This window comes from Periplaneta americana, chromosome 14, assembly GCF_040183065.1.
Source record: "Periplaneta americana isolate PAMFEO1 chromosome 14, P.americana_PAMFEO1_priV1, whole genome shotgun sequence".
In the NCBI taxonomy this organism is placed as follows: domain Eukaryota; kingdom Metazoa; phylum Arthropoda; class Insecta; order Blattodea; family Blattidae; genus Periplaneta; species Periplaneta americana.
Genome location: NC_091130.1, coordinates 147,203,063 through 147,230,431, shown reverse-complemented (window position 1 = coordinate 147,230,431; position 27,369 = coordinate 147,203,063). Strand labels below are relative to the sequence as shown.

Genomic DNA, 27,369 nt, shown 5'->3' with positions numbered 1-27,369 from the left:
CCTTAGCGTATTATTATACATTATAAATTCAAATCAAGGTACAGATTTGATAAACAGACAGTATTAAATATCCTCGTCATGTTTCAACTTTCATTGAAGAATAATCAAAGAGGATTAGGGTAAACTAGGGTCTGTTGGACAGTCGGGCATGTTGGACACTCTGTACTTTAACGTGTTACCTCGCCACTTGTGGGCACCACGAGTGGGGCTACTTCCGTCATTGACTTCTAGCAGAGCTACTCCCTCTACTTCTGCTAGAAGTCAATGACGGAAGTAGCCCCACTCGTGGTGCCCACAAGTGGCGAGGTAACACGTTAAAGTACAGAGTGTCCAACATGCCCGACTGTCCAACAGACCCTAGTTTACCCTATCTGTTCCATCAATAAATAATACAATTTAAAAGTTGTGTAATCGAGATGTAAAACAATACAACTTATTTGATCGCGATTTTACGCTATAGGTAAGGATTAAAAGCTTCATATTGATTCTTACTATTTAATTCTATAAATTATACAGTTGGAAATGCATTTAATTTATAATCCTTGCGGTCGTCATAATAATGTTTTCTGCATATTGAGTTCAGATAATTTTTAAGTAGTTTCTGCAGGCAAGCAGGGAGTAGCTCTGCCAACTGTCAGCAGGATAATATGTCTCTTTCATAGTCTGTCATTGGTGCAATCTTATCTTCCATATCTTCACAACAAAATTATTTTACAATGAAATAATTTCAGGGCTTAATGTGAAACTAACGTAACTACAATAGGCTTAGATGTTTATTCACAACAAAATTCTTAACAGGCAATACTATTTCAGATAAACTATACCATCATGTTTTGTAGTTATGAATTGTGTTATATACAAGACTGTTCGAACTGAGTTACGATTTTTTGTGACCAGGTAGAAGAACAAATTATTATCGATTGGTGTAAATACCTACAGAGGCGTGAAAATTATTAGAATAATCTTAATTTTAAAGGTTTTTTAATAGTTCCTTCACAAATATTCATTGAATTGATGAATATTGGTATATAATATTACCAGGGAAAGGATTTATATGTAAATACATATTTACTTATAAAGCTAATATAATTTATATTTTGCATTATCTTTATGTTTCACAATGTGTAGGGTTGAAAAATCCTACTTTTATTTTCCATATTTTTCCATATTTTAGAGTTTAGTACATATTTTCGTTAATTTCCATATATTTTCCATATTTCATATAAAACAGTCCATATTATATTAGGTTTAACAATAAAACAAAACAAAATTCCATTAACTTTTAAAAATACATTTCAACAATAGAGATTTAAACACATGTTCAGTAATCCCTTTAACATCAGAGTTATTTGAAAATTAGCAGTCCTATCAACAATGGGAAAGTAAGTTACAAAACTGTATTAATTTAATTTAAAATTTTTAACAGACTTCAGTTGTGCAGCTCAACAGTTAAATGCCAGTCAGAGTACACATAGGTTCAGTTTTGTAAATCATACTATAAAGACGGTAAATATGCCAAAAGTACGTCATTCAGTCAATTTAAAATCAAAACTAACAAGTTACATTTCAGAATTTAAAGAAGATGGTTTATCAACTGACAATAAAATATTATTTTGTAATTTGTGTCAGTGTGCAGTATCATCTACACAAAAGTTCCTGGTGCAACAACACATTACAACTAGTAAACATCAGGCCAACAAACAACTAAATTCCAAGCAGAGACAATTGTTTTTAACACAACCAACAACATCGAATGTAAGATCTGAGTTTAACATCGACCTGTGCCGTTCTCTCATCTCTGCTGATATTCCTCTCTACAAACTAAAGAATAAGGTCTTCAGGGAATTCCTTGAAAAATATACTCAACATACAATCCCGGATGAGTCAACACTTAGGAAGACGTATGCTCCATCCATCTACGATGAGACAATACAGAAGATAAGAGATGAAATTAAAGATAGTTCAATTTGGGTTTCCATTGATGAGACTCCCGACAAAGAAGGTAGACTTGTTGGTAATGTAGTTATCGGTTTGTTAAGTGAACAATATTCTGAACGAATTCTTTTACATTGTGATGTTCTAGAAAAGTGCAATAACAAAACTATAGTTAAACTGTTCAACGAAGCTATGGGTATCCTGTGGCCAAAGGGTATTATGTACGATAATGTGTTATTCTTTATTAGCGATGCTGCCCCTTATATGGTCAAAGCTGGACAAGCATTATCTGTTGTATATCCTAAATTGACTCATTTTACTTGTGTGGCGCATGCATTTCATCGTGTGGCAGAAGTGGTCAGAGACAATTTCCCTAAAGTAGATTTGTTGATTTCATCAGTGAAAAAAGTATTTCTCAAAGCTCCCAGTAGAGTTAACGTGTTGAAAGAAATGTACCCTGAAATTCCATTGCCACCAAAGCCAATTTTAACTAGATGGGGTACATGGCTAGAAGCAGTTGAATATTATGCCGAACATATAGACTCTATTAACAATGTTCTCCTTGCATTGGACTCTGAAGATGCAGTCTCAATTGATACTGCGAAAACAGTTACCTGTGACATAAGTGTGAAGAATGACTTAGCTCACATTCAGCATACATTTTCATGCATCATAAAAACGCTCAAAAGTCTCCAAAATAGGCACCTTTCACTATCTGAAAGTTTTGAAATTATAAATAGTACTGTGGAACAACTGAATCGTGGTAGAGGTAAAGTTGCAGATGCAGTAAGAGCTAAGGTGGACACTGTACTTTCAAAAAACCCTGGATATGAAGAACTACAAAAGGTTGTTGCTGTGATGAGTGGTGAATCAACAGTGAAGATTAACTTGGACTTATCCCCAGCAGACATTGTGAAATTGAATTATGTACCAGTTACTTCTTGTGACGTCGAACGCTCTTTTAGTCAGTATAAATCTATCCTCAGAGACAATAGAAGAAGATTCACTTTTCAGCACTTGAAAGAAATGTTTGTAACCTATTGTTATGGTAACAGACAATAAAAATTGTGTTTTGTTGAAACTACATTGGAAGATAAGGTACGTCCATTATATTTTTTGTTTAGTTTGATTAAAATGTACCAATATTTAACGTACATAGTCATTTTTTTATAATTTTAAGTCCATATTTAATTCCATATTTTGGTAAAAATCCATATTTAATTCCATATTTTGGTAAAAATAACTACATATATATTTACATATTTCATATATTTTTAGTCCATATAAATCCGTTCCCTGAATATTACTATACTGATGTAGGATATATTTACTACTAACAATGCCGGAAAGCATTGTTGTACATTGGTATTTTTCTTATTTTACAATTGTTATGGGAATTCAGAAATTATTATATTATGTTGGCGGAATTGGAAACATAAAAAATTAATTAAGAAATGCTTTAAACAAATTCTTATTTGCGTTTACATTGTTGTGAAGGTTCAAATGAACGTATACATCTGTTTTGTGCATATAATTTTTTATGTTTCCAATTCCGCCAACATAACATAATAATTTCTGAATTCCCATAACAATTGTAAAATAAGAAAAATACCAATGTACAACAATGCTTTCCGGCATTGTTAGTAGTAAATATATCCTACATCAGTATAGTAATATATACCAATATTCATCAATTCAATGAATATTTGTGAAGGAACTATTAAAAATCCTTTAAAATTAAGATTATTCTAATAATTTTCACACCTCTGTAAAAATGTCAATTTCTGTACGTTAGTTTCACAATAAGCCCTCGAATAATATTATTCTTATGTAAAGCTGCAAGAACGGTTAACAACAATTGCTTAACATGTACCGATGTTCAATTGTTTTATTGATTTGTGACTCAAAAGATGGCTTTGATTGTGGCAATGCCTACTCTATTTCAACTATCTATTAATTTAATTCGTTTAGAAGGCAGTGATTTTGATTGCTAACATTAGAACAAGATCGTCAAATCTCGACTTACCAAAGTCAAAGTCAAAGTCTCAGAAGTATTGTCTATGAATAGAACTTCTAACAGAGTTAAACTTTACTATGAAAGTCGACTTTGGGAAGTCTTCATCCAAAGTCTCGTTTATGAATACGGCCCTAAGAGGAAGGCAGAAAATAGGAAAGACTGGATAACGCTGGGCTTGCAGTGAAAGACCCGCCCTTGGGCAGAACACTATGAATGAACGAAACACAAAAATGATTTCCTTTTAATTAAGGTACGTATTACCGCAGAAGTCGGAAGACTCCTACAAACCAGGAAAACATAATAGACTAACAAACAAACATGTCGTATGCCTGCGTGCCTTTTCCGGGAATGTGTACGAGAGACCACACGGTGGGTCATCACGCTTCCGGTTTATTAAATTTATGACGTAGCGGCACACACCCAAAACACCCACAAAGCTCTGCTGACTCAGCTGTCAACATTTCAATTGTGCATTATATCCCGGGTTTTGTGAGCACACTGGAAGCCAAGGATCCGTTAGTTGTTCAGGTTGCATCAACAAGTGGAGCGAATGAATTAAATTAAATTAAGATGTGTCAATACTCGTATGTGTCATTTAACACTTTTAGCATCTTAACTCGTACGTTGTAGAGCAGCGTTTCTCAAACTTATTTGAAGTGGGGACCACTTTTTTAAAGTCAGAACAGTTCCGCGGACCACCTTACTCTTGTTCCCTTCGAAAGCAAATTTATAATTTTTGTAGCATATTTTAATACCAGTATACTTATATTTTAAACTAGAATTAATTACAATTAATTTTATATTAGTATTAACTAATTAAGTTAATGTTAATAGAAGAAAATTCATTTTTGTTTTTTTAATAATTCAAGATATTAGTGTCTGGATAATCTTTAACTTATTAACTAAAAAAATAAATAAATGTTGGTACTCGTATTAATGAGATGGAGGAGCCTGCCGATTCTTGCACAGCTGTTCTATATTTGGACATATGCTAGCAAGCTTAAGTCGAAGATCGTCACATACATCGAGTCGATTTCGGTTACTTTGTTTTTATTAGAGTTAGAGATGAAATCCCCTTTTCACACAGATATGTAGAAGCAAACTGAATTATAATCTCTAAAGCACCATTGTGCAATTCACTATATTCTCTTTTCACTTGTGATGAGGTCCAGAAATTAACCATACCTTCCGCTTCGAATTTCATTTTAAGTCCGGTGTCATTCGAGAGTTCAATTAATTGTTCTCTTTCACTCAACGAAAGTTTGTTGTTTTCAATATCGCAATGATAGGGATCACGAACTCATGAAAATTCGTCATATATACTTGGAAAATAAGTGTCAAATTGTGACCTCAGAGTTGTATTATTAGTGTACGACGTACAGTACGTGACCATTTCAATGTGCAGATTGGGTGTCGGCAAAACTATTAAGAAAGTCATAAATACATGAAAAGGTTCGATACTTTGTACTCCGTTATGAATTCGGGTGGTCCCTGGCTGGGTTACAGTACAGGCGCGGATGTGCAGGGAAAAGATGGCGGGAAACACCACGTTCATAGTGCTTTAAATCCCTCTTTTGTTGAGAGTAGAATGGAAAGTCGGTAGACGGGTAGGGTAATAAATTTCATTAAATGTCGGTACTGGGAGAAAAAGTGAAAGGCGATTGCCATGTGTCATTTCCAAACTCTGAGATTTTCAGCTATAGTGTGATACGCAATTAGTTTAAATTTTATTTTTTCCTTCTGTCTTTTTTGAAGGACCTCAAGAGCAGACCTCGAGGACCACAGATGGTCCGCGGACCATAGTTTGAGAAACGCTGTTGTAGAGAAACTGTGTCTAACATGGAAGAGTTCCTATTATGAATAGGTGAAGTATTTTATCAGGCAGGGGCGTAAGCAAGAGGGTTACAGAGTTTGAACCCCCCCCCCCTTAACTTTTTGAACAAAAATTACATTTAGATTTGAGTATTTTTAAAAATTCATAATCGTTTCCCCTTCTCTAATTTTTGAAGTCAGAGTAACAAAATCTACATCGATATAAGGTGTAGTCCTCCTACTCATCAATATTATAATCCCTGTGTGCACAATATTTAACATTTGCACTGGAGAACTGTGAAAGCAATCTTTTCATTATGTTTAATAAGTTACATTTCATATTGTGTCAACTTCATTTTATTATAAGGTCAGTATTATTTATTCGCTCGTTTTCATACTCTCTCTCGCTATCATAATATTAATACTCGATCACAACACGATAACACGCTATAAATTCCACTTCACACATCATCTCTGTATTCCTCATCTTTCACTATTGCTACCTCTCGTCACTGGAACTCTCTGCCGCTTGAAGTCAAGGGCTGCCGAACATTGAAATCTTTCAAATCCAAGTTAGAAAATTATCTTATGACGAGTTGCCAAACTAACTTACTATTGTGACAAGTGTTGTATTGCATGTTTCCACGTATTCACATTTTTTTTTTTAATGTTCTAGTGATATTTAACTTATTTTATATTTTTGTTTTCATATTTTCCGATAATGGTATATCTAAAATGTGATAGTTGAGATATATATAATCATAATTTTCCTTACTGTGCGTACTTAAAAATATTGTATTCACTGTATGCTTTGTACTGCACTATTTTATTATTACTATTATTATTATTATTATTATTATTATTATTATTACTATTCTTATTTTTTATCATTATTATTATTATTATTATTATTATTATTATCAATAATTGTCTTATTTTTTTATACTTTGTATGCATCATTTATTTTGACCTGCTGTTCACATTTTATTATGCTTTTTCCTTTCTTTCTGTATGTTATATATTATGTCTGATTTCTACTTACTTGTTGTTTACATTTTATTATTATTATCTTATTCAGTTTTGTGTGTAAAATTGTAGTGTACTTTGTAAATTTGTAGTGTTTTTTGTAACGCAGTTTTACTCCTGGCTGAGTGTTAGAGAAGGCCGTATGGCCTTAACTCTGCCAGGTTAAATAAATTATTATTATTATTAGTGTTATTATTATTATTATTATTATTATTATTATTATTACTAGGCGGTAAATCTCTCTATAACAAAGATAGCAGGCTTTATAATCCTGGTTGAGGGTAAGAGAAGGCCCTACGGCCTTAACTCTGCCACGTTAAATAAAGCCATTATTATTATTATTATTATTATTATTATTATTATTATTATATCCTTAATTACGATGAAGGCAGTGGTGGCAAAGAACGTCTCACATCCATATGTGATACTGTGGAGGATTTAGGACAGTGGTCGTCAGCACTCGCTTACGTGGGTAAAGTGCAAGGGATGCAACGAAATATGCTCCGTCATGCAGAAGGGATAGGGAGACAGCATACCCGCCAGCAACAACGGGTGCTCGCCAGTTCTATGTCATATCCGCGGGTAAGCGACGCTAACCCGAGGGTGCACTGTGCTGATGGCCATGGTTTCAGCAGTTGTGACTAAACACATTCGGAGCTTACAAGGATTTTCCAAAATACGACTTTTCTCCAAACGAAGCTAGGTCCTACAGATGCATGCTACTGATCAGCATTTTGCGATAAGTTGCACTGCCCATGGATGAAGACGCAAACACAAGAGATTATGTATTTAAATTTTAATTCCGAGTTGAGGGAAATCCATATCATATTAATAAATCACATCAACAATAATAGGAGAATACTACTCAGTAACGACTCTGAAATAAGTATTGCAAAGCCACAAACTTTCCTTGAAATCACGGATTTCCACTAAGAGGGGGGAGAAACGTGTCATTGCATGAAATATCAACATACTCAACATAAACTCTCATTAAAACAATTTCCCAATACTCCCACACATTTTTCTGTTGACAGCAGTATCTTCTTCTTTCTCTTAAGGATTTCTATATAGTGCATATTTCATCTTATCTTTTGTGTGCAGCTACGCTGTGCACTGCCACGACCGTCTACATCCGCGAGCGTGAAAAAATAGAAAGTATGCAATATATAAATTATACAGTGCATACATTTTATCTTTCCACGCTCTAATGTGTGCAACTGCACTGTGCACAATGTCGCGTCCGCTCTACATCCGTGAGCGTGGAAAGATAAAATGTACGAACTATATATACACCTTTGAAGGACAAAATGGTTAAAAAAAAAAGGAGGTGCCATTTTACTAAAAAAAATCATTAAAGAGAGGACGATGGACAATTATACAATGTATTCATATAATGCAGTGGTACTCATAACAAGACTCTCAAAGACATTTACTGCATCTCTTGAACTAATATTACTTACTTACTGGCTTTTAAGGAACCCGCAGGTTCATTGCCGCCCTAACATAAGCCCGCCATTGATCCCTATCCTATGCAAGATTCATCCAGTCTCTAGCATCATATCCCACCTCCCTCAAATCCATTTTAATATTATCCTCTCATCTACGTCTCGGCCTCCCCAAAGGTCTTATTCCCTCCTGTCTTCCAACTAACACTCTATTATGCATTTCTGGATTCGCACATACGTGCTATATGCTCTGCCCATCTCAAACGTCTGGATTTAATGTTCCTAATTATGTCAGGTGAAGAATAAAATGCATGTAGTTCTGCGTTATGTAACTTTCTCCACTCTCCTCTAACTTCATTCCTCTTAGCACCAAATATTTTCCTAAGCACCTTATTCTCGAACACCCTTAACCTCTGTTCCTCTCTCAAAGTGACAGTTCAAGTTTCACAACCATAAATATAGAACAACCGGTAATATAACTGTTTTATAAATTCTAACTTTCAGATTTTTTTGAGAGCAGACTGGATGATAAAAGCTTCTCAACCGAATAATAACAGGCATTTCCCATATTTATTCTGTGTTTAATTTCCTCCCGAGTATCATTTATATTAGTTACTGTTGCTCCAAGATATTTGAATTTTTCTACCTCTTCAAAGGATAAATTTCCAATTTTTATATTTCCATTTCGCACAATATTCTGGTCACGAGACATAATCACATACTTTGTCTTTTCGGAATTTACTTCCAAATCTATCTTTTTACTAATTGCTTCAAGTAAAATTCCCGTGTTTTCCCTAATCGTTTGTGTATTTTCTCCTAACATATTCACGTCATCCGCATGAACAAGCAGCTGATGTGTAACCCGTTCAATTCCAAATCCTGATGGCATATTCTAGAGCGAAGTTAAAAAGTAATGGTGATAGTGCATATCCTTGCTTTAGCCTGCAGTGAATTGGAAATGCATCTGACAGAAACTGGCCTATACGAACTCTGCTGTATGTTTCACTGAGATACATTTTAATTAATATAACTAGTTTCTTGGGAATACCACTTGAACTAATATTATTATTACTAATCTTTTTCTGAGGATTTTTGTTAATTTCTGTAATGACGTGCAACTGGAGAAAACTTTGGTTATCATTACTGCCAGTGAATGTGTTCAACAATGGCAGGCAGTGAAAAATAAAATGCATACATTTTCAAAAGATCAGAAAACAGTCCTTATTCTTATATTGAATAAAGAATCCACTCTACTGAGAATCGATTTCCCATGAAGGAGAGATTGTCACTCTGAACGCATAAAAATGCTTTCAGTTTTTGATATTCGTCAAACAACTTAACACCATCAATCTCTGTTTCATATATATTAAGTAGGAATACAATTCATCAAGAGGTGAAAACACAACATATGCCTAATTTTGTTAAAGTAAATACATTCAAAACAAAATTCTTGTAAAAATAGGACTAGTGTCCATTTCTCCGAGTAATCAATACTACCTTTTGCTAAATACAACCGATATATAACATTATAGTTGTATAATATGAAATAAATTGGTACCACACTCAGATTTCAGCTGTTAATAGCCTACTTCTTAAAATGGTCGAAATTTTGAATATTTTTTTTAATGTCTGTGCCACAGGAAAGTACGTCCTCCAAAAGCTGGACACTTCGTCATCCTGCCCAAAACTTAGATTACAGCAGGAACTGGAATAAACTTATGGGAATCCTGAAGCAAATTCGTGTGGATTGGAAAGAGAGGAAGCAAATGAGTAATCTTTATATGAAAGAATGAGTCAAAGTCAGGATAGGAGAAGAAATATCAGAGGTGTACAACAAGGATCTCCTTTATCATAAATCCTGTTCAACATCTACTTGGAGGATTTAGTGAAGAACTGTTTTCATAACATGGGAGGGGTGATAGTAGGAGGAAGAAGAATAAAGTGCATAAAATTTTCTGATGATAAGGCATTGTTAGCAGAAAAGGAGATGATACTAAGTAATATACTACCGGAGATAAATTACAGCTGTGAGCAGTATAGGATGAAGATAATGTAAACAAGACGAAGAGCATGATTAACTTATTGGAAGAAAAATAAGGAAGGTAAACGTGCAAATTCAAAATGAGGCAATACAGCAAATGGACAGCTTCAAATATTTAAATACTTCGAGTGTAGAAGTAAGCTAATTACATGAACTACTGTCAGGAAGTCAAAAGGAGAATAGCAATAGAAAAAGGAGCATTTTCTGCGGACCTTTAGAAAAATAACTACGGAAAACAGCAGTGAAGTCCTTTGTGTGAAATGTGGCATTGTATGGAGCAGAAACATGGACATTACAACGAAGCATTTGAAATGTGGATATGCAAAAGAATGGAACATGTGAAATAGACAGACAAAATAAGAAATGAAGGTATATTAGAAGGAATAGGACTAATGTTGAAACTGATGATGGAGAGAAAAATAAATTGGCTGGGTCACTGGCTAGTTTGCATTGGAAGGAGTGGTAAACGGGGAAAAAAGTTTGGGCAGAAAAAGATAACATATGATAGATAAAATTAAGATATATGGATTGTAAGCGTACACTAAGAGGAAGGCAGACAAGAGGAAAGATTGGACAATGCTGAATTTGCGGTGAAGGCCATACTCTTGGGCAGAAGACACTGAATATATAGGCTACTGCCATGAGCTACTAGCATGAATGAGTCCGCCCAATTAACCTTAACGTAAGCCCAGGTCAGTTTGCAATTAAAAGTCTATTTTCGACAACGGAAATGAAATGCACTCCACGATATAAATTCTACATCTGTCCACATAACGACGAACGTAACCACATGACGGACGAATGTTACCTACCGTATTTATTCCATTCTGTAATAGTAGAAGATGTTGCTAGTTCATTACAGGTACTACATATGGACGAAAAACGTCCATTTCAGTATACGGATTCCTCACCCACAGTTATATCTTAAAATACTAAAAAGGACAGATTTGTCTGCGTTTGGCGAATGCGCATCATGCTTACGAAAATGCACTTTTCAGTGCCAATAATTTACTTTGTGTGCACAAGGTTGGAATTTTGAAATAAGAGGGCAAGAAAAGAATCCGTGTTCTGAAATTTATCCGAAAATATAAGTAATTTACCGGTAATAACTTCTTCCTTAAAATGTTCACCTATTTCTCTGAATTTCATGACCGAATAATAACAGAACATGATGATATTTCTATTTAAGTCACTAGTTTTCATACCTACACACAGTATGTCAAAGACACAACATTGTCACAGGTGTAAACCAAATCATCATAACCTAAAAATGTCTCAATAGCAGTATTTAATGTGAATTAATACGAAGTGCACATACTTACGTTTCGTTTCCTTCTAATTATTTTGTCCTCTAGTAGTGCGTAAAACATCAGATCTATAAAATATGTTGTTCTTCAAACTTGTCAAGATTCACTTTATGCACATACTTCCCAAACACATAAACAAACCACAAGCGCACACCGGCTGTATTTTTTTTTTCATGACCAACCTCATATAACAGTGGAGGTAGCGAATGTTTTGGCAACTAGTTGTCAAGTAGACGGAAATTATTTTCCAAAGGTATTATTAATAATACTGTGAACAAGCGTTTATTTAGATGTAATATGCCTCACATTCATTCACTGATTTAATAGTTTTTACAGTTAACTTGATACTGAACTGACTGCATGGTATATAAATTTGCAGTTGAACAGCCTGTCATACTGATGAAACATATGCAGCACGGAAATCTGCTAAGGCGGGCTCTTCAAGAAGTTATTATCGTTCCTGTTAGACATCTGAAATTTGCAACGTCAATCCCCTCTTGTACTTGTACTACTACTACTACTTGTGAGAAGAACCAATATTTTTTGGTTAGACGAAAACCCCTAACAAAAGGACTTTATATGGGCACATATAAAAGATCGCAACTAAGAATGCAATTGGAAAGTGTCATTCACATTTTAAGTGAAGTGAACTTTGCATCAACATCGTTTGATGCAATTCGCTTTATAGCGGGAATATGAAACAGAGAAGAGACTGGATGGAACAGTGGAGACTGAAGATTGAGCTTAAGCCTATATATTTAATTTTTTTTGCACACGTCATTTAGTATTAAGTTGTACTGTAATATATATTACCTTGTATAATCCATAATGTTTTTCATTATCAATGTACTGTATATTTAAAGGAACTGCAGTTTTGTATCCGAAGTTTATTTAGAATTAAGTTTATTTGTATGATATTGTATATTATGTAATTACTTTTCTTATGTACTGACGATGCCATGAATACTTGTAATTCTATCGGTGAATAAAGATCTAATCTGTAAGATCCCAATCGTCACGTCATGATTAAACGTAATTCACTGTTGTTTCATATAGGAATTTCCCGAATTTCACCTACTTTTAAAATACCGATATGTGAAAAATGCGAAATGTACTATAAATGCCAAATTTATACTAAAATAGATATAAATACGAAGCTAACAATTTATCTTATATAAAGTTAAATTTATGTTTATATAATATAAAATGGCTTTCTTATATTCAAGAGGTGTGAAAAATACAGATTTAAGTTTTCTTGTGGAAAGATATCCAAACCTTCCAACAGTTTTATTCCCATTTCCTATGCTTACACGCTAAAGTTGATGGTTTCAGTTTGTAGAATATATTCACAAGTATTTACCTACTTTAAAAATTTCTTTCAATCTTTGGATGAGAATTTAGTGATTCTTCATCCTTCCTGATATTTTTAATGAAGAATGAAGAATGTAATTATTTTGGAGTATACTGTGAGGCTAAGTCTATGAGCCAGGTTTTGGTCTCAATTAGTAAGTTAATTGTTCAGTTGGAGGGCTCTTCTAACACTTTTGCACATAAGCTGTGGGAAGATCTGTTAACATTATGCACCATTCTCGAAAGATGTGCTGGAATTCTTAAACTCCTGTTCAAATGAAAATATGAAAGAAAAAAAAATGAAAAACCTATTTATGGAGTGTATGGCAAGGTGTAGCAAAAAGTTACGCAATTATTTGGTAGAAAATTGTACAAATATATTTCTCCAAGGGATTGGTAAAGTTTTTAACCCTACCACTGTTGGCCAGGTATTATCAGTTGATTTAAAAGGTTTATGTGACAGCAAAGCAAAGAAAGACATCATTTTTGCGGGATATTAATATGAATAGCTTTGTTGAGGGATATGAATATTTTTATATCCAAATGTTTAAAATATTCAGAACAATATAAAGATGTGGACTGCATGCAATTGTTATTGATTTTAAATATTAAATATCCTGAGTTAGCCCAAGCAGTTCTGCAATGGTATTTGGGATCCTACCAACAACGTAGATGCTCAAGAATGACAATACAAAATGTACAGGCGTATTCTATGATTTGTTTCAATGGTGTCACTAATTCATGAACATGAATAACAAGGTAATAAATAATGAATTATTTTAATTCCACGCTGATAAAATGTAGAGGTGTGTTCTATGATTTCTTCCAATGGTATCTCACTGAGTCATGAACATGATTAATAAGGTAATAAATAATTCCACACTGATACACTGATGATTTGTTTCAATGGTGTCATGAATAACAAGGTACCAGTAATAAATAATGAATTATTTTAATTCCACACTGATAAAATGTAGAGGTATGTTCTGATTTCTTTCAATGGTGTCACTAATTCATGAGCATGAATAACAAAGTAATAAAATAATAAATCGGAATATGTATGAAACCGGTAAGAACTTTGTGTTAAATTTTAACGTACCTTGTTAACATGTTTCGACCTATTTTCGGTCATCTTCGGAACTGGTCGTTGTTGGTCTTGGCGCCTCTTGTTTCCTGTGTGGGTGCGTTCATAGTGTAGAGTCAAAGAGTGTGTGTGTTTTGAAATTGAGTTGTGTGTTGAGAATATCGTTGGGGTGTGTTTTCGTGTGTCTGTATATTTCATATTGTTCTAGTGTGTTGAGTTGACACACAAAAACACACCCCAACGATATTCTCAACACACAACTCAATTTCAAAACACATACACTCTTTGACTCTACACTACGAACGCACCCACACAGGAACCAAGAGGCGCCAAGACCAACAACGATCAGTTCCGAAGATGACCGAAAATAGGTCGAAACATGTTAACAAGGTACGTTAAAATTTAACACAAGAAAGTTCTTATCATACATATTCCGAAGTGATACAGTGTTAAAAGTTGTGTAATCAAGATGTAAAAATAATAAATATTTATATACATGTATGATTTTAATTCAACACTGATATTTTCAAAAGACATGGGCTATCATCCTATATTAACCTTAGAGTCTGTATTTTCCTTCAAAACGAATGTACAAATGCTACAAAATGCTAAATTTCTAATTCCAAATTACTAAAAATCATCACCTCAAAGTATAAGCTGCAGTTATTTACTTACGGCTTTTAGAGAACCCGGAGGTTCATTGCCGCCCTCACATAAGCCCGCCATCAGTCCCTATCCTGAGCAAGATTAATCCAGTCCCTACCATCATATCCCGCCTCCCTCAAATCCATTTTAATATTATCCTCCCATCTATGTCTCTGCCTCCCCAAAGATCTTTTTCCCTCTGGCCTACCAACTAACATTCTATATGCATTTCTGAATTCGCCCATACATGCTATATGCTCTGCCCATCTCAAACATCTGGATTTAATGTTCCTAATTATATATCAGATGAAGAATACAATGCGTGCAGTTCTGCATTGTGTAGTTTTCTCCATTCTCCTGTAACTTCATCCTTCTTAGCCCCAAATATTTTCCTAAGCACCTTATTCTCAAACATTCTTGATCTCTGTTCCTCTCTGCAGTTAGTAAAACATTATAACACAAACCATTCCTCATACTAGCACCTATACTGATAAATGTGGTGTTATTTCGAAAAGTCGATTTACAGCTTTGATTCCAGAATTTAACCTCAAAAACAAACAAATCTACTACATATTTTAAGAAAAGAAAATTACAAAATACCAGTTGGTTGTGTGGTTCTAAAGATACATCAAAAGTATACTGTCGGACGTATCTTCTTTTATCACCAGAGTTCAACATTTTGATCAAGTGTAGAGTTTCTAATCTAAATCTGCAAACTTACAGAGGAGACCCAAGTTGTCGCTGAGCCATAATGTTTCAGAAGCGACCCTAAACAATTTGTAAAAACTCGAATTGAATTTTCATTAATTGAACAATTTAATGCTAATGTGAAAAAGTATATAATGAAGTTGCTAAAAGTTGTTGTTGTTTTCTAATGCCAGGCATTTAACAATAAAGTCATTTGACCTCTTGCACTCCAATATTTTTCAAAGATATTGTCATAGTCAGTCACTGAAGCACAGATTTTGAGGTGTTCCGAATCCATTTCTTGATTTGAATTGCACAATTGGCAGTTAGGGGACTGATATATTCCAATTCTATGCAGGTGTTTGGCCAAACAGTCATGGCCTGTTGCCAATCTAGTTGCTGAAAGTAATAGACACACTGTAAATTGTGTAACTGATGTTAATTGCTTCCTAGATGAACAAGAATTACCTCTCTGTGGGCATTATGAAACTGCTGAACCTTCCAAATGAGACAACTACATAGAGTTAGTAAACCTCCTCACAGATTTTTGATGATATACTAAACCTCAAACATTAAACTGTATTTTCTGGATTATCTAGTGACATCCAAAACGATGATTAATTTACTTTTACAAGTGCTGAAAGTGGAAATTAAGTCGCAGACCAATAATGCCTCATTTATAGCACATATAATGGACGAAACCACTGATACTGCAAAAAAAAAAAAAAAAAAAAATGTCAAGTTTTCAGAATGTTCTGCTATGTTAACAAGATGATGACAATTAGGAAAGGTTTCTTGGTTTTAGTGAGAACATTACAGCAACCGCATTTAGCTGAGCATGTTTTTGAAATTTGAAAGGAATATCAATGTGGAAAAATAAATTGTATGGACATATGATGATGCAGCGGTTTATGTCTAGTAGCATGGAGGTTTACAGGTTCAGGTTGAAGCTCAGAAAAGAGAGGGGGAGGGAAAGGGAGAGAGAATGAGGTAAAGAGAGGGAGGAGAAAATAGAAATGAATGTGAGGGCGAGTAAGAGAGAGAGAGAGAGAGAGAGAGAGAGAGATTTATATTTTGAAGAAAAGTGAATACAAACAAAATTCGACTCAACGAAATTTAATGGGATTATTCGTTATGTAACAATACTCCCCTTTATCTCTCAAGACTAAACATTACTGCAAGTGTGGAGAGAGTCAACTCTATGTGTAAAAAAATGTGCTCCTTCATGTAGACAGTGCAGGCTGCATGATTTCATAATAAAGGTAAACTCAAATTATCATTTTCTGTCATATAAAATCATTAACTAAAGCTCTGGTGTGATGGCTGAGATGATTTCTTGTAAGTATTGCACATAAGATATTCAAGCCAGGCGTCCATTTTATCTATTTTTTCCTCTCTCAGAAGATTCTTCCTCATCCTTGCATGCAGAATGTTCTGAGTTCTAATTACCACTAAGCTGTCACAATTCAGTGGAATGTAGAGTGGCTTGGACTATTTTAACCAAGAATTCAGAATCTTCTGCACACCTCACAAATATAAAAACATACACCAGTAAATGAATACTTTTGTCAACCATAGCAGTATGGCAGATTACTGGACTTTTAACAAACTGTATTCCTGCATGTACACTGAAATTCGTTAGAAATCTCAGTAAATAATTTCATGGGGACTTTGGTAAATAAACAAATGAAATATCAATATTAAACATTTGATATTGTTCAACATGTTTAATCAGAATTCCCAGATGTTTGTTAAGCCACATCATTATTTCAATTTTATATAATACAATTAATTAAATTACAAAATAATATCATACTTCAGGAAATCTTAATTATTTCGCACATGTGATGGTAATTTGTTAAATAAACAGTTGAAAGTAACATTTAATTTATTTTTATTGCAATTATTCTTTTGTTATTTTTCGTTTATGTTTCATCTGCTATTTGCATAATTTTTAATATATCGAATAATTACAAACATATTTTTATTAGTTAAAGAAAGGGAGAACTTCTTAGGATTAATCGCCACAATAGAGAAAGCAGCTCAGTAGCCAATTGATTCAAAGAGTGCAACAAGTTTGAAATGCATGAATAGATTCATTGTTCATAGTTTTTCAAATGAAGGTTCCACTTAAGCTAAGCTTTCACTACATCGTATCGCACTCCTCGGACGAAACGCACACAACGGATATTTTAAATGAAGTGCATTCACTGTAATGGCTCTATTTCATTGTCTTATCGGATTTCCTATCAGTGTTTAAAACATATGAGATAAGATAGTAACATTGCTGAAAAGAGGAATTTTGAGGTTAGGTCTATTAATCACGAGTGTTAACGAATAAGAATTTGTAATTGTTTCATGCTTCTTAATTAAAGAGGAAGAAACAAAAGAGATATAGATTACATAATATATTGTAAGAAAAGTCTTGATTGCTGTAATGGGAATGCCTCAAATTATACAATTCTTTGCAGTTTTCTACAAGCGAAATAAGTTTTCCATCTGCCATTTTGTCACGACACTGAACATGGCACAACATAATAGTAACAGTTGAGCAATTAAAATTGATTTATTAAAGAAGGCCATGATTGCATGAATCAGAAAAGTTGCTCATCCGAGAAACATGGATCATTTACCGTGAGCTGATGTGTGCAATATGATGCAGTGAACGCGGTTACATAACAATTACAGCAAAGATAGTCTTTTTCCGATCTGTGTGATTCGTCTGATGAGTATGATACGATGAAATGAATGCTTACCTTTAGAGAGCAGACATAGTTGTAATCGACAGACAGAGAAATAAGAGATATTTAATTGACCCAATGATACACTTTGAAAGATATGGGTCGAATTCATAGTAGTCACTTATAAAATGAGGAAACACTTAAGTAATGAACGTTTCCTTAGCACTTATTTTAGATCGTATTGCAGAGACGCTACTCTTTCACATCCACTGAGCATTCCCTTGACATCGAAAGAAATATGACAAGGCTAGATGTGAACACTTTTGTACATTCAATTGTTTTCCAGCGCCTTCAAATTGTTAAATCGTACACAAATACAGAAGTAAATACTATAGAGCTAAAAATTATACAAGATGTCCAGAAAGCATTTTACACAAGAAGAAAGAAGTGAGATAAGAGAAATAGTTATGAAATAAAGAGACATCGTCGAAAGTAAAAATTCTGATAATTGATCTCTAGAAAAGAAGAAATTAACATGGGACAAAATTGCAGTTGAGTTCAATGCGAACTCCGAAAATATTCCTGTAAGTAAATAATTTTAATTAATTTTTCAGTAATTTTTACAGTATACAAAGTGGAAGTGATATAATTATGCCAATTTTAACAGCTTATTCCTTGGGTATAATACAAACGAAAATGAAAATAATACTTTTTTGCGACGTGAATACTTTTCGAAAAAAAAAAAAAAACAATCATACCTGAAATTATGCTGTAGCATAATATCTCAAAGGAACCAGTATTTTCAGCAGTGGTGAAATTGGTAAGCCTCATGGTTGTATTGTGAATTTCAATGAGAGATACCAGTGTTCTTGTTGAAACTATATCTACTCTTAAATTGTTGGCCATTGTACATCTCTAAAGGCTTTTCCATATCTCTGATATATCTTTTGTTTTGCCAAAACAAATTTTCATTTTCATTTTCGTTATAGACCTCAATAACTTTATCAAAATCATAATCATCATCCACTATATACTGAATCAGCTGATTACAAAGCATATAAGGAAACACTTGAGTAAGCTGACAAGCTACCTTATTTGAATAAGTGTTCACTTCAGTGGGATTTATAAATTGGAAATTATTATAAGCAACTGCTTAAGGGTTTCCTTATGATAAGTGTTGACTATGAATTCGGCCCTAAAACACTCGAGTACAAGATGTAAATCTGGAGAAACAACATTACGATCCTTGTTGTGCATACTTTTCAAACAAATATAACATTGAAAACTGGGAAATGATTGGGTTGCTTTTTGATGCAAGAGGAACTATTACAAGATTTTCAATTGATCTTTTCAACCTTTTCGGGACACAGTTCTTATCTCGAGAACATCGGGCTGCAAAGACACTCCTTAGCTGTAGTACATAATCATTTATATTGTTAAAAATTAAAATGAAATAACTTCTTGAAAGTGATAGCAGCCCACTCAATGTTAGGCTACATAAACAGAACAAAATCAGTTATTGTACTACTGCATTAAAATTATTAGCATACATAAATTAAAATATTATCTTGTTTGGATTGATGAGCAGGCCGTTCTTCATGGTAACCCTTAGAAAGGTCAGCTATAACATTTCGTATATATTATTTTAATGTACTGAAGTACATATGACATTTCCATGCAGATATTCTGCGTCATCGTACGATGAAAGAGTAATGGAACGGAGAAAAACTCTCTCCAGCGCCAGGATCTAAACCCGGGTTTTCAGCTCTACGTGCTCGTGATTTAAGATGGCGCTTATTCCGTCGGATCCCGGCCAACTAGTCACTCATAACGAGTGCATCTCAGCACATGTGTGGACTTCAGTCCTACGTTTATAGACATCTATGACGTAGTGCAGAGGGCGGCCACTAGAGGGAACCCAAGAGTTGGAACTTAATGTGAGACGATTGTCTGGCGCCGGGGTGGTATCCGGTGTGGCTTAGTGGATAAAGCATCAGCACGTAGAGCTGAAAACCCGGGTTCAGATCCCGGCACCGGAGAGAGTTTTTCTCCGTTCCATTACTCTTTCATCGTATAACATTTCGTTCTCTCTCTCTCTCTCTCTCTCTCTCTGAAATAAAATATCAAAAACAAAGAAAAATAATAATTAAAATGAAGTTGAAATGTAATCCAACCACATGTCGAATAATTTTTCAGATTTAATTAATTTTGACCCCACCATGTTTTCTGGAGTTCTCGCAAAACAATATAAAAATTTATTGGGATTTCTAAAGAATGCCAGTGTATTGCCATTCCTGGTTATAATATTTCAAGTCACTACACTGTACAGTCTATTATTGTTATGATACCACAATATGTTCAAGCTTCTAAAGATATTAACAATGTCATCTTATTAAAAGTTTCGTATAAGACATGTATTTCAATGTTGTTCTTGTGTACTGGATTCTTGTTCGACAACAATCCCAGTTAAGAGAAAACCTCCACCACCACTCGTCAAGATATCTGGATGAGTACGACTTGGCAAAATTTGATGAGATCGAAGCCATGTTTCTGTCACCCGAAGTCCAGTGGTATTGTTTTTCCCTTTAAGTGTTACATACAACTCCAGAAGAGGTTCTCTGCATGGAGAAAATACAACGAATGGTCTTGAAGGAGCAACAAATGATAACAATGCAGTCAAAATATTTGTAGGATGTTCACGAGCGATAATTACAAGACCATCTGCTTTGTGTGTGTTCAGGATATCGGCAGCTTTTTCAGTTTCGAGTTCCCATCGAGGTTTCTTTGATGTGTTTTCATCGTTGTCTGAATGTTTCCTTTTCTTTTCATTGATCAGGTTTGTGCTTTCTGTTTCATTTTTTATGACTACTTCATTCTCTTTTGATACTGTAGATACTGTTTCATTATTTTCTGAATTTGTATCAGGTTTAATATCTTCTTCTTCTTTAATATCAACATGGGAAAAATCCTTGTTATCTTCTGCTGCTTCTTTGTTATTGTCAGAAACAGAACTGTTTGCATCTTCACTCACTACAGAACTGTCCTGAAGAAGTTTTCGTAGGAGACTATATATATTGACACTAGTAAGGCAAGACATGTGATCGCTCGTGTAGTTCATCGCAAGAATAGCTTGTTTTTGTGGTGAATTTCCAGGGTGGATATGAATGAGATGTCCACCACTACTCATATTGTTCAGCATGGCTGCCACCACGAGTCCCTGACATCCACTCTCATACAACATGTACGTTCCATGGGAATGCATCCCAATGTTAGTTATAATCTGAGATAACGTATCTATGCGTAGACCCATTATTTTCACTGGATCTGTACGGAACATAATTTCAGATATCAGCCTTATAGTTGGCCATCGGACTGTCACATATTCAAAATATTTCTTTTCTTTCTTCTTTAAATATTTCTCTTGGGAATATTCCGTCTTATCTCTAAAAGTCTTGCTATTTTCTATAAGGTGTCCAACAATGGCTTGTCCAGACAAACCGCTAGAACGAAGACCAACAATCTCTTCTGTGGACAGCAATTGAGACCTGCCATCATCGAATATGTTTCTATTATCTGAGCCACTTGACAAATCCTTTTTCAGTTGTTCTGCAAGAGATTCTGAGCTGGTACATTCTCTCAGCACAAAAACACGTTTTCCATTCTTCTTTGGTTCCATTTTGTAAGTTGTCCAGACAGGCTTGCCTACAATAGAACCCAGTTCAATTTGATCTTTACCCAGCATAGCAAGGCCATTCTGAGTAATTTTGTGTAACTTAGTATAGTTCTGTCTCTGGATAATTATATAATCACCCACTTTCACAACAGACTTGTCCTTTTCATTAGACATTTCTTTGGCACTTGAAGTCTGAAACAGAAAATAAATACTGTAATTTCACAAATCAATACATTGTCTTGATAATCCATTTTGAATCTTGCGTACACTACTTTTAACACTTGAATATAAGTAATTGATTAACTAGCGGACTTACTCGTGTTAATTATGTAAGTCTGCGTGGCTTACAGCTGTTTCGGTGCTTCATCACACCATCCTCAGAGCCTATTAGATCTCGGCGTCATCAAATACAAATCAAATATATAGCACAAGAAAACGGTTACAATCCAAACATAATAGACAACATCATAAGAAAGACAAAACAAAAACTTAACAAACACAAAAACACGCAAAACACAACACAAACACAAGAAATACATCACACTAACATATGAAAACAAAAGCACACATAAGACCGCATCTTCATTCAGAAAGCAGAAATACAACATAGCATACAGAACAGAAAACACACTACAAAGACATCTCAACACACAAAAAACACAAACAAATAAATACGATCACACAGGTGTATACAAACTCACATGTAATAGTTGCGACAAGTTCTACATTGGACAGACAGGTAGATCATTCCAAACACATTACAAAGAACACATTAAAGCAATAACCAGAGGACACAATACATCTACATACGCCGATCACATAACCAATGCTAACCATACATACAATAACATAAATGCAGACATGGAAATCCTACACCTACAACCCAAGAACCAAAAACTTAACACATTTGAACAATACGAAATATACAGACACACTAAAACACACCCCGATCAAATTCTCAACACACAGATCAATTTCAGTACACACACACTATTTGACTCCAATATTCAACACCTTCCAACAATCAAACGCACCCACATAACAGGCAGAGAAGTTCGAAATGACCGAGATCTAGTAGGCTCTGAGGATGGTGTGATGAAGCACCAAAACAGCTGTAAGCTGCACAGACTTACATAATTAACACGAGTAAGTCCACTAGTTAATCAATTACTTCAATACATTGTGTTAATATTACTAATTTTTCAGGCAAAATAACAACTATATTAGACTTTTCGCATATCATAAATAAAATGTATGCATTTAAGAATAAGCAGGGTGTCCACATTCTGGAAAGTCAGTGGAGTAATGAGGGAGAAGTTAGAGTAGTTCACTTGGGCTTTACAGAATACAGTAAAACCTCGATAAAATGCGCCCGCTTATTACGCTATCCTGTGTAATACGCTTTTTTTGTCCGGTCCCTGCACATTTCATATATAACGCCATCATAAAATACCCCGTTTGTTGTGCTCAAGTCCCACATAATACGCTGTTTTTGTGGAATATTTTCGATGTAATTTTCAGCAATGTACTGTAACAGCAATGAAACATCTTAGTCATTGAACTCACTGGTGCCATTACCCTGAAAAGTATTGGTATTCGACCCTTTACCTGCGCATTTAAACCTTCATACTTCATACCTTAGTATACCTACCTCACCCTCTTGTTACGCTCTCTTATTCGACTCCTTATCTGCGTGGTTAAAGCCTACATACAGTTACAATACCTCACCCTCTTGCTAACCCTCTCTCTCAAACAGCATTCCTCACTCGGCCGTAATAAAATTCTGGAAATTTTTGCTGGGCAGTTTGTTGTCCTTTAGTGTCTGTGAATGTCATTACAAAGAGTGTTAAACAAAAAGCACTTTCTGTGTCGGAAAAATTGGAAATCTTACGAAAGTACGATGAGAACAGTACCCTTACTCAGAAAAAACTCTCTGATTCATTAGGATTCCCATCATCAATATTAAGAATGATAATAAAAAAATCGCGATTCAATCACTACAGCTGCGACGTCGGGAGGATGTAATCGTAGGAAAGTGAAGTGTGGTAAACATGAGGACTTGGAGAACATGCACGGCAAACAACTATAAATGACTTTTTTTTTCGAAAGAATTAAGTACAGTACATATTGTAAATGTGTTTGACGTACAGTATAGTAATTACATAATGGAGTAATACTGTATTACCTTTCATGAATCATGTATTTCAATAAAGAAAAATGCTAATAGATACTGTATAAAAGGTAAAGGTATCCCTGTAACATGCCGTGAAGGCACTTGGGGGGCATGGAGGTACAGCTCCATGCTTTCCATGACCTCGGCACTAGAATGAGGTGGTGTGGTCGGCACCACACTCTGGCCGCCTTTTACCCCCTGGGAAAGATCTGGTACTCAATTTTATAGGAGGCTGAGTGGACCTCGGGGCCGTTCTGAAAGTTTGGCAACGAGAAAAAATCCTGTCGCCACCTGGGATCGAACTCCGGACCTTCCAGTCCGTAGCCAGCTGCTCTACAAACTGAGCTATAAGTCAAAATTAGTATACCCACCCAATACGCGGTCCCAGTTAATACACGGTTTACACGCGGTCCCTTGAACAGCGTCTTATCGGGGTTTTACTGTATTTGTAATGGCACGGTTGATCCAGAGTTAATTATTTTCTCTGATGAGGCGTGGTTTTATTTACATGGTTATGTCTGTACACAAAACAACTGATACTGGAGCATGGAAAATCCTCTCTGAATTCACGAAGTTCCTTTACATAAAGTTACCATCTGTCCGGCAAAAGGAGGCCATGTCCTCTTTTTTAATAATTTTATCCTGTCCAGCAGGCATTTTAAGAAAATTTGAAATGTCCGGCATTTCGCATTTCAACTAGAATTAATGTGAATATTGAATAATGTGCGATATTATGCATAGAATATCTAAACAAATGGTGAAAACCTATGAAAGAATTTAACTGCTTTCAATGGTTGAAGCTGGAGCACATAAAAAACAAAGTAATGTTAATGTTATGTTTTATTTAATGACACTCACATCTGCAGAGGTTATATCAGCATCGCCTGATGTGCCAGAATTTTGTCCCGCAGTTCTTTTACATGCCAGTAAATCTACTGACATGAGCCTGTCGCATTTAAGCACACTTAAATGCCATCGACCTAACCCGGGATCGAACCCGCAACCTTGGGCATAGAAGGCCAGCACTATACCAACTCGTCAACCAGGTCGACAACATAAAGTATGATGACCTATTGACATGCATTGAATTCTTACACTCTAAAAACGTCACTAAGGATTCTAAGCTATTTTATCAAGTTTATTCTGCAATGTACAAAGATATTCTAATCAAGTTAATTTGGACAAATAGTTAAGTTTAGATAAACAATGGTGCAAATTCTTCAATTCCAATAGTTCTGCGAGCACTGTAACTTTCTCAGAACTTTTAAAAATATGTCAATTCTATTTATTTATCCCACGTCACAATGGAAATGCTAAGAAAGTATTTTCCCTAATATCTGCTCAATGGACAAAAGAACGAAATCGCATGTTAACTGAGACAGTCAGAGGTATCATCATGGTGAAATATAATTTCAAGGACATGTCCTGTGAACAGTTCCACAGTTATTTGGGCGCGCGCTTCCGAACAGGGACAGTGGCATTTCCCCTAAGGTGAGCCCAGTTTAGGTATGTGTGTATTAATCGAAAAAAAATGTCACATAAACATGCGTCCTATTCTCAATATTTTCTAGTCCCTAATTTTCGATTAATACATACACCTAAACTGGGCTCTAACCTTAGGAGAAATGCCGCTGCCCCTGTTCGGAAGCGCGCCCACGAACATTTCCAAGAATGTTCCCTCGCATCAGTAAGCAGATGACATCAATAATTTGTTCTTTAAGAAGTTGCAAACTTCTCACTAAGTAACTTATAGGTCTAATTAATTGTGCAGTCACTCTTCCATCAAACTTTGCAAATGTAACTAACGTTAATGTGTTACAGAAAGGCACAACTTTATTTCTAAACAAAATAGATCTGAACTCCAGATTACGGTACCACGGTATTAAGGTTAATTTTTCATAAAACCTTTCCAATTGATCCTACATATCGGTAATTAATTACTCAGATAAGCCTTGAGAATTATACTGCTATCCAATATTTATTTTCCATTTTTCTAATTACTCGGACTATAAAAACCGAAATTCTGTTTCTATGTTCGCCATAGCTCATATGTACGTTACCTTCCTTATCTAGGATACTACTTCATACCTACTTATATATCTTACCATGCCTGTATATCCCAGCATATATATTTAAACACATATGTGGCTCAATATAAATTAAAAATTATACTTTTCTATTTTAATATAGGTACTCGCGGAACACTGAACTTGAATAACGACATCCTTAACCTAAAACTTGTACGACTTACATTCAGCTTCGAATATTCTCCTTCAAATGTAATATTTTATTAGATATTCCACTTTGAGTTTGCAGTCTTTAAAAAACAAAATTTTCTTTTGCACTACTTAACTCAATAAAACTATGTAACACAGCAATTAAATCAGCACCAACACCTCGAGACTGTTAAATGTACTTCTTATTTGCAAAGTTGGCCATATAGTATTGACATAGCCAACTATTGTACATAAAACTTAACGATATCGTTAATAATTTTTCACTTATAACTATATTAAATATAATTTTCTTAAACGTTATTGTAAATATTTATATTAAGTATAATTCTGTGCATCTATTTATATTTATTTATTTTTTTCAGAGCGCTTAGAAATGGGAGATGTTTTGCAAATGTTGGCGACAACTCAGGGTAACCAAATTATATATTATAGCGCTATTTTTAATCGCCTCTTCAAAATATGCAAGACAGCTGGTTTATTGGAACTTACGATCATCAAGATTTTCTGATTTTAAATTATTTATTACTAGAACTGATAATTATTAATGAAAGCACATAATACTTATGTGGTGTTGTATACTAAAAAAAAAAAAAAAAAAAAAAAAAAAAAAAAAAAAAACATGTCGCCCAAATCTCTAACACTTGAATGATTTTCCAAAAAACTGTATAAATAATAATAGTAATGATAATAAATACGTATATAAAAGAAAGATTTAAATAAATATGAGATTTGGCAATTGTAAAAGATCTTCTTTTAGAAATAGCCGTATAAAAATATTATAGGAAAAGGATAATCAATTTATTATGGAAATTCATAAACTATGAAGCACGTGACAATACCCAAAACCATCTACATTCAAGTAAAGCAAAAAAATGACGCGTTCATAACTAGGGACTTTATTCTGGTAATAAGTTTAATGTTCATAGACTATATTCATGTGTTGTAATATTTGGAGCATGGCACAGGTACTATCAGGGAATAGGCTACTTGTACATTGCTTGTGCTGCAATTGATGTTCTAGTCATAAGAAGACAATTTGTATCAAAGAAATAATAAACATAATAAACAACTGATATACGAAAAATAAAAATTTTATTCTACAAATGTTATATCTGAAGAGACAAAAAAACAGTCTTTTTGACAATCAACTTTTGAAAGTGGTCATTGTCTGACAGCCTCTTTATACACAGTTTATAAAATAAGTAGGCTATAGTATTATGAAATGAAATAACATTCATTGCAATACAAAACACTGT

General features: G+C 34.4%; 2 protein-coding genes across 6 annotated transcripts in view; both read right to left on the bottom strand.

The window, feature by feature from the left end:
* The window catches only part of LOC138713822 (rab9 effector protein with kelch motifs-like), a 133,421-nt gene extending 121,663 nt beyond the window's left edge, over positions 1 to 11,758 (bottom strand). For 3 of the 4 annotated variants that reach the window (XM_069846262.1, XM_069846264.1, XM_069846265.1), the window contains exon 1: positions 11,599 to 11,758. The gene's annotated coding sequence lies outside the window, so the exon portion shown is untranslated. The remainder of the gene's footprint in view (positions 1 to 11,598) is intronic. The other variant, XM_069846260.1, reaches the window with a different exon arrangement.
* Positions 11,759 to 16,449: 4,691 nt separating this feature from the next.
* Positions 16,450 to 26,307, bottom strand: Trmt6 (tRNA methyltransferase 6 non-catalytic subunit). 2 transcript variants are annotated; one of them, XM_069846259.1, is made up of 2 exons: positions 26,128 to 26,307; positions 16,450 to 21,895 (listed from the first exon to the last, which is right to left on the bottom strand). In XM_069846259.1, the coding sequence occupies exon 2, from the start codon at positions 21,875 to 21,877 to the stop codon at positions 20,450 to 20,452; it is 1,428 nt and encodes a 475-aa protein (XP_069702360.1). In that variant the 5' UTR covers positions 21,878 to 21,895; positions 26,128 to 26,307; the 3' UTR covers positions 16,450 to 20,449. The 2 variants fall into 2 exon arrangements, with proteins under 2 accessions (XP_069702360.1, XP_069702359.1); XM_069846258.1 differs by lacking the exon at positions 26,128 to 26,307 and adding an exon at positions 25,982 to 26,074.
* Between the last annotated feature and the right edge of the window lie 1,062 nt (positions 26,308 to 27,369).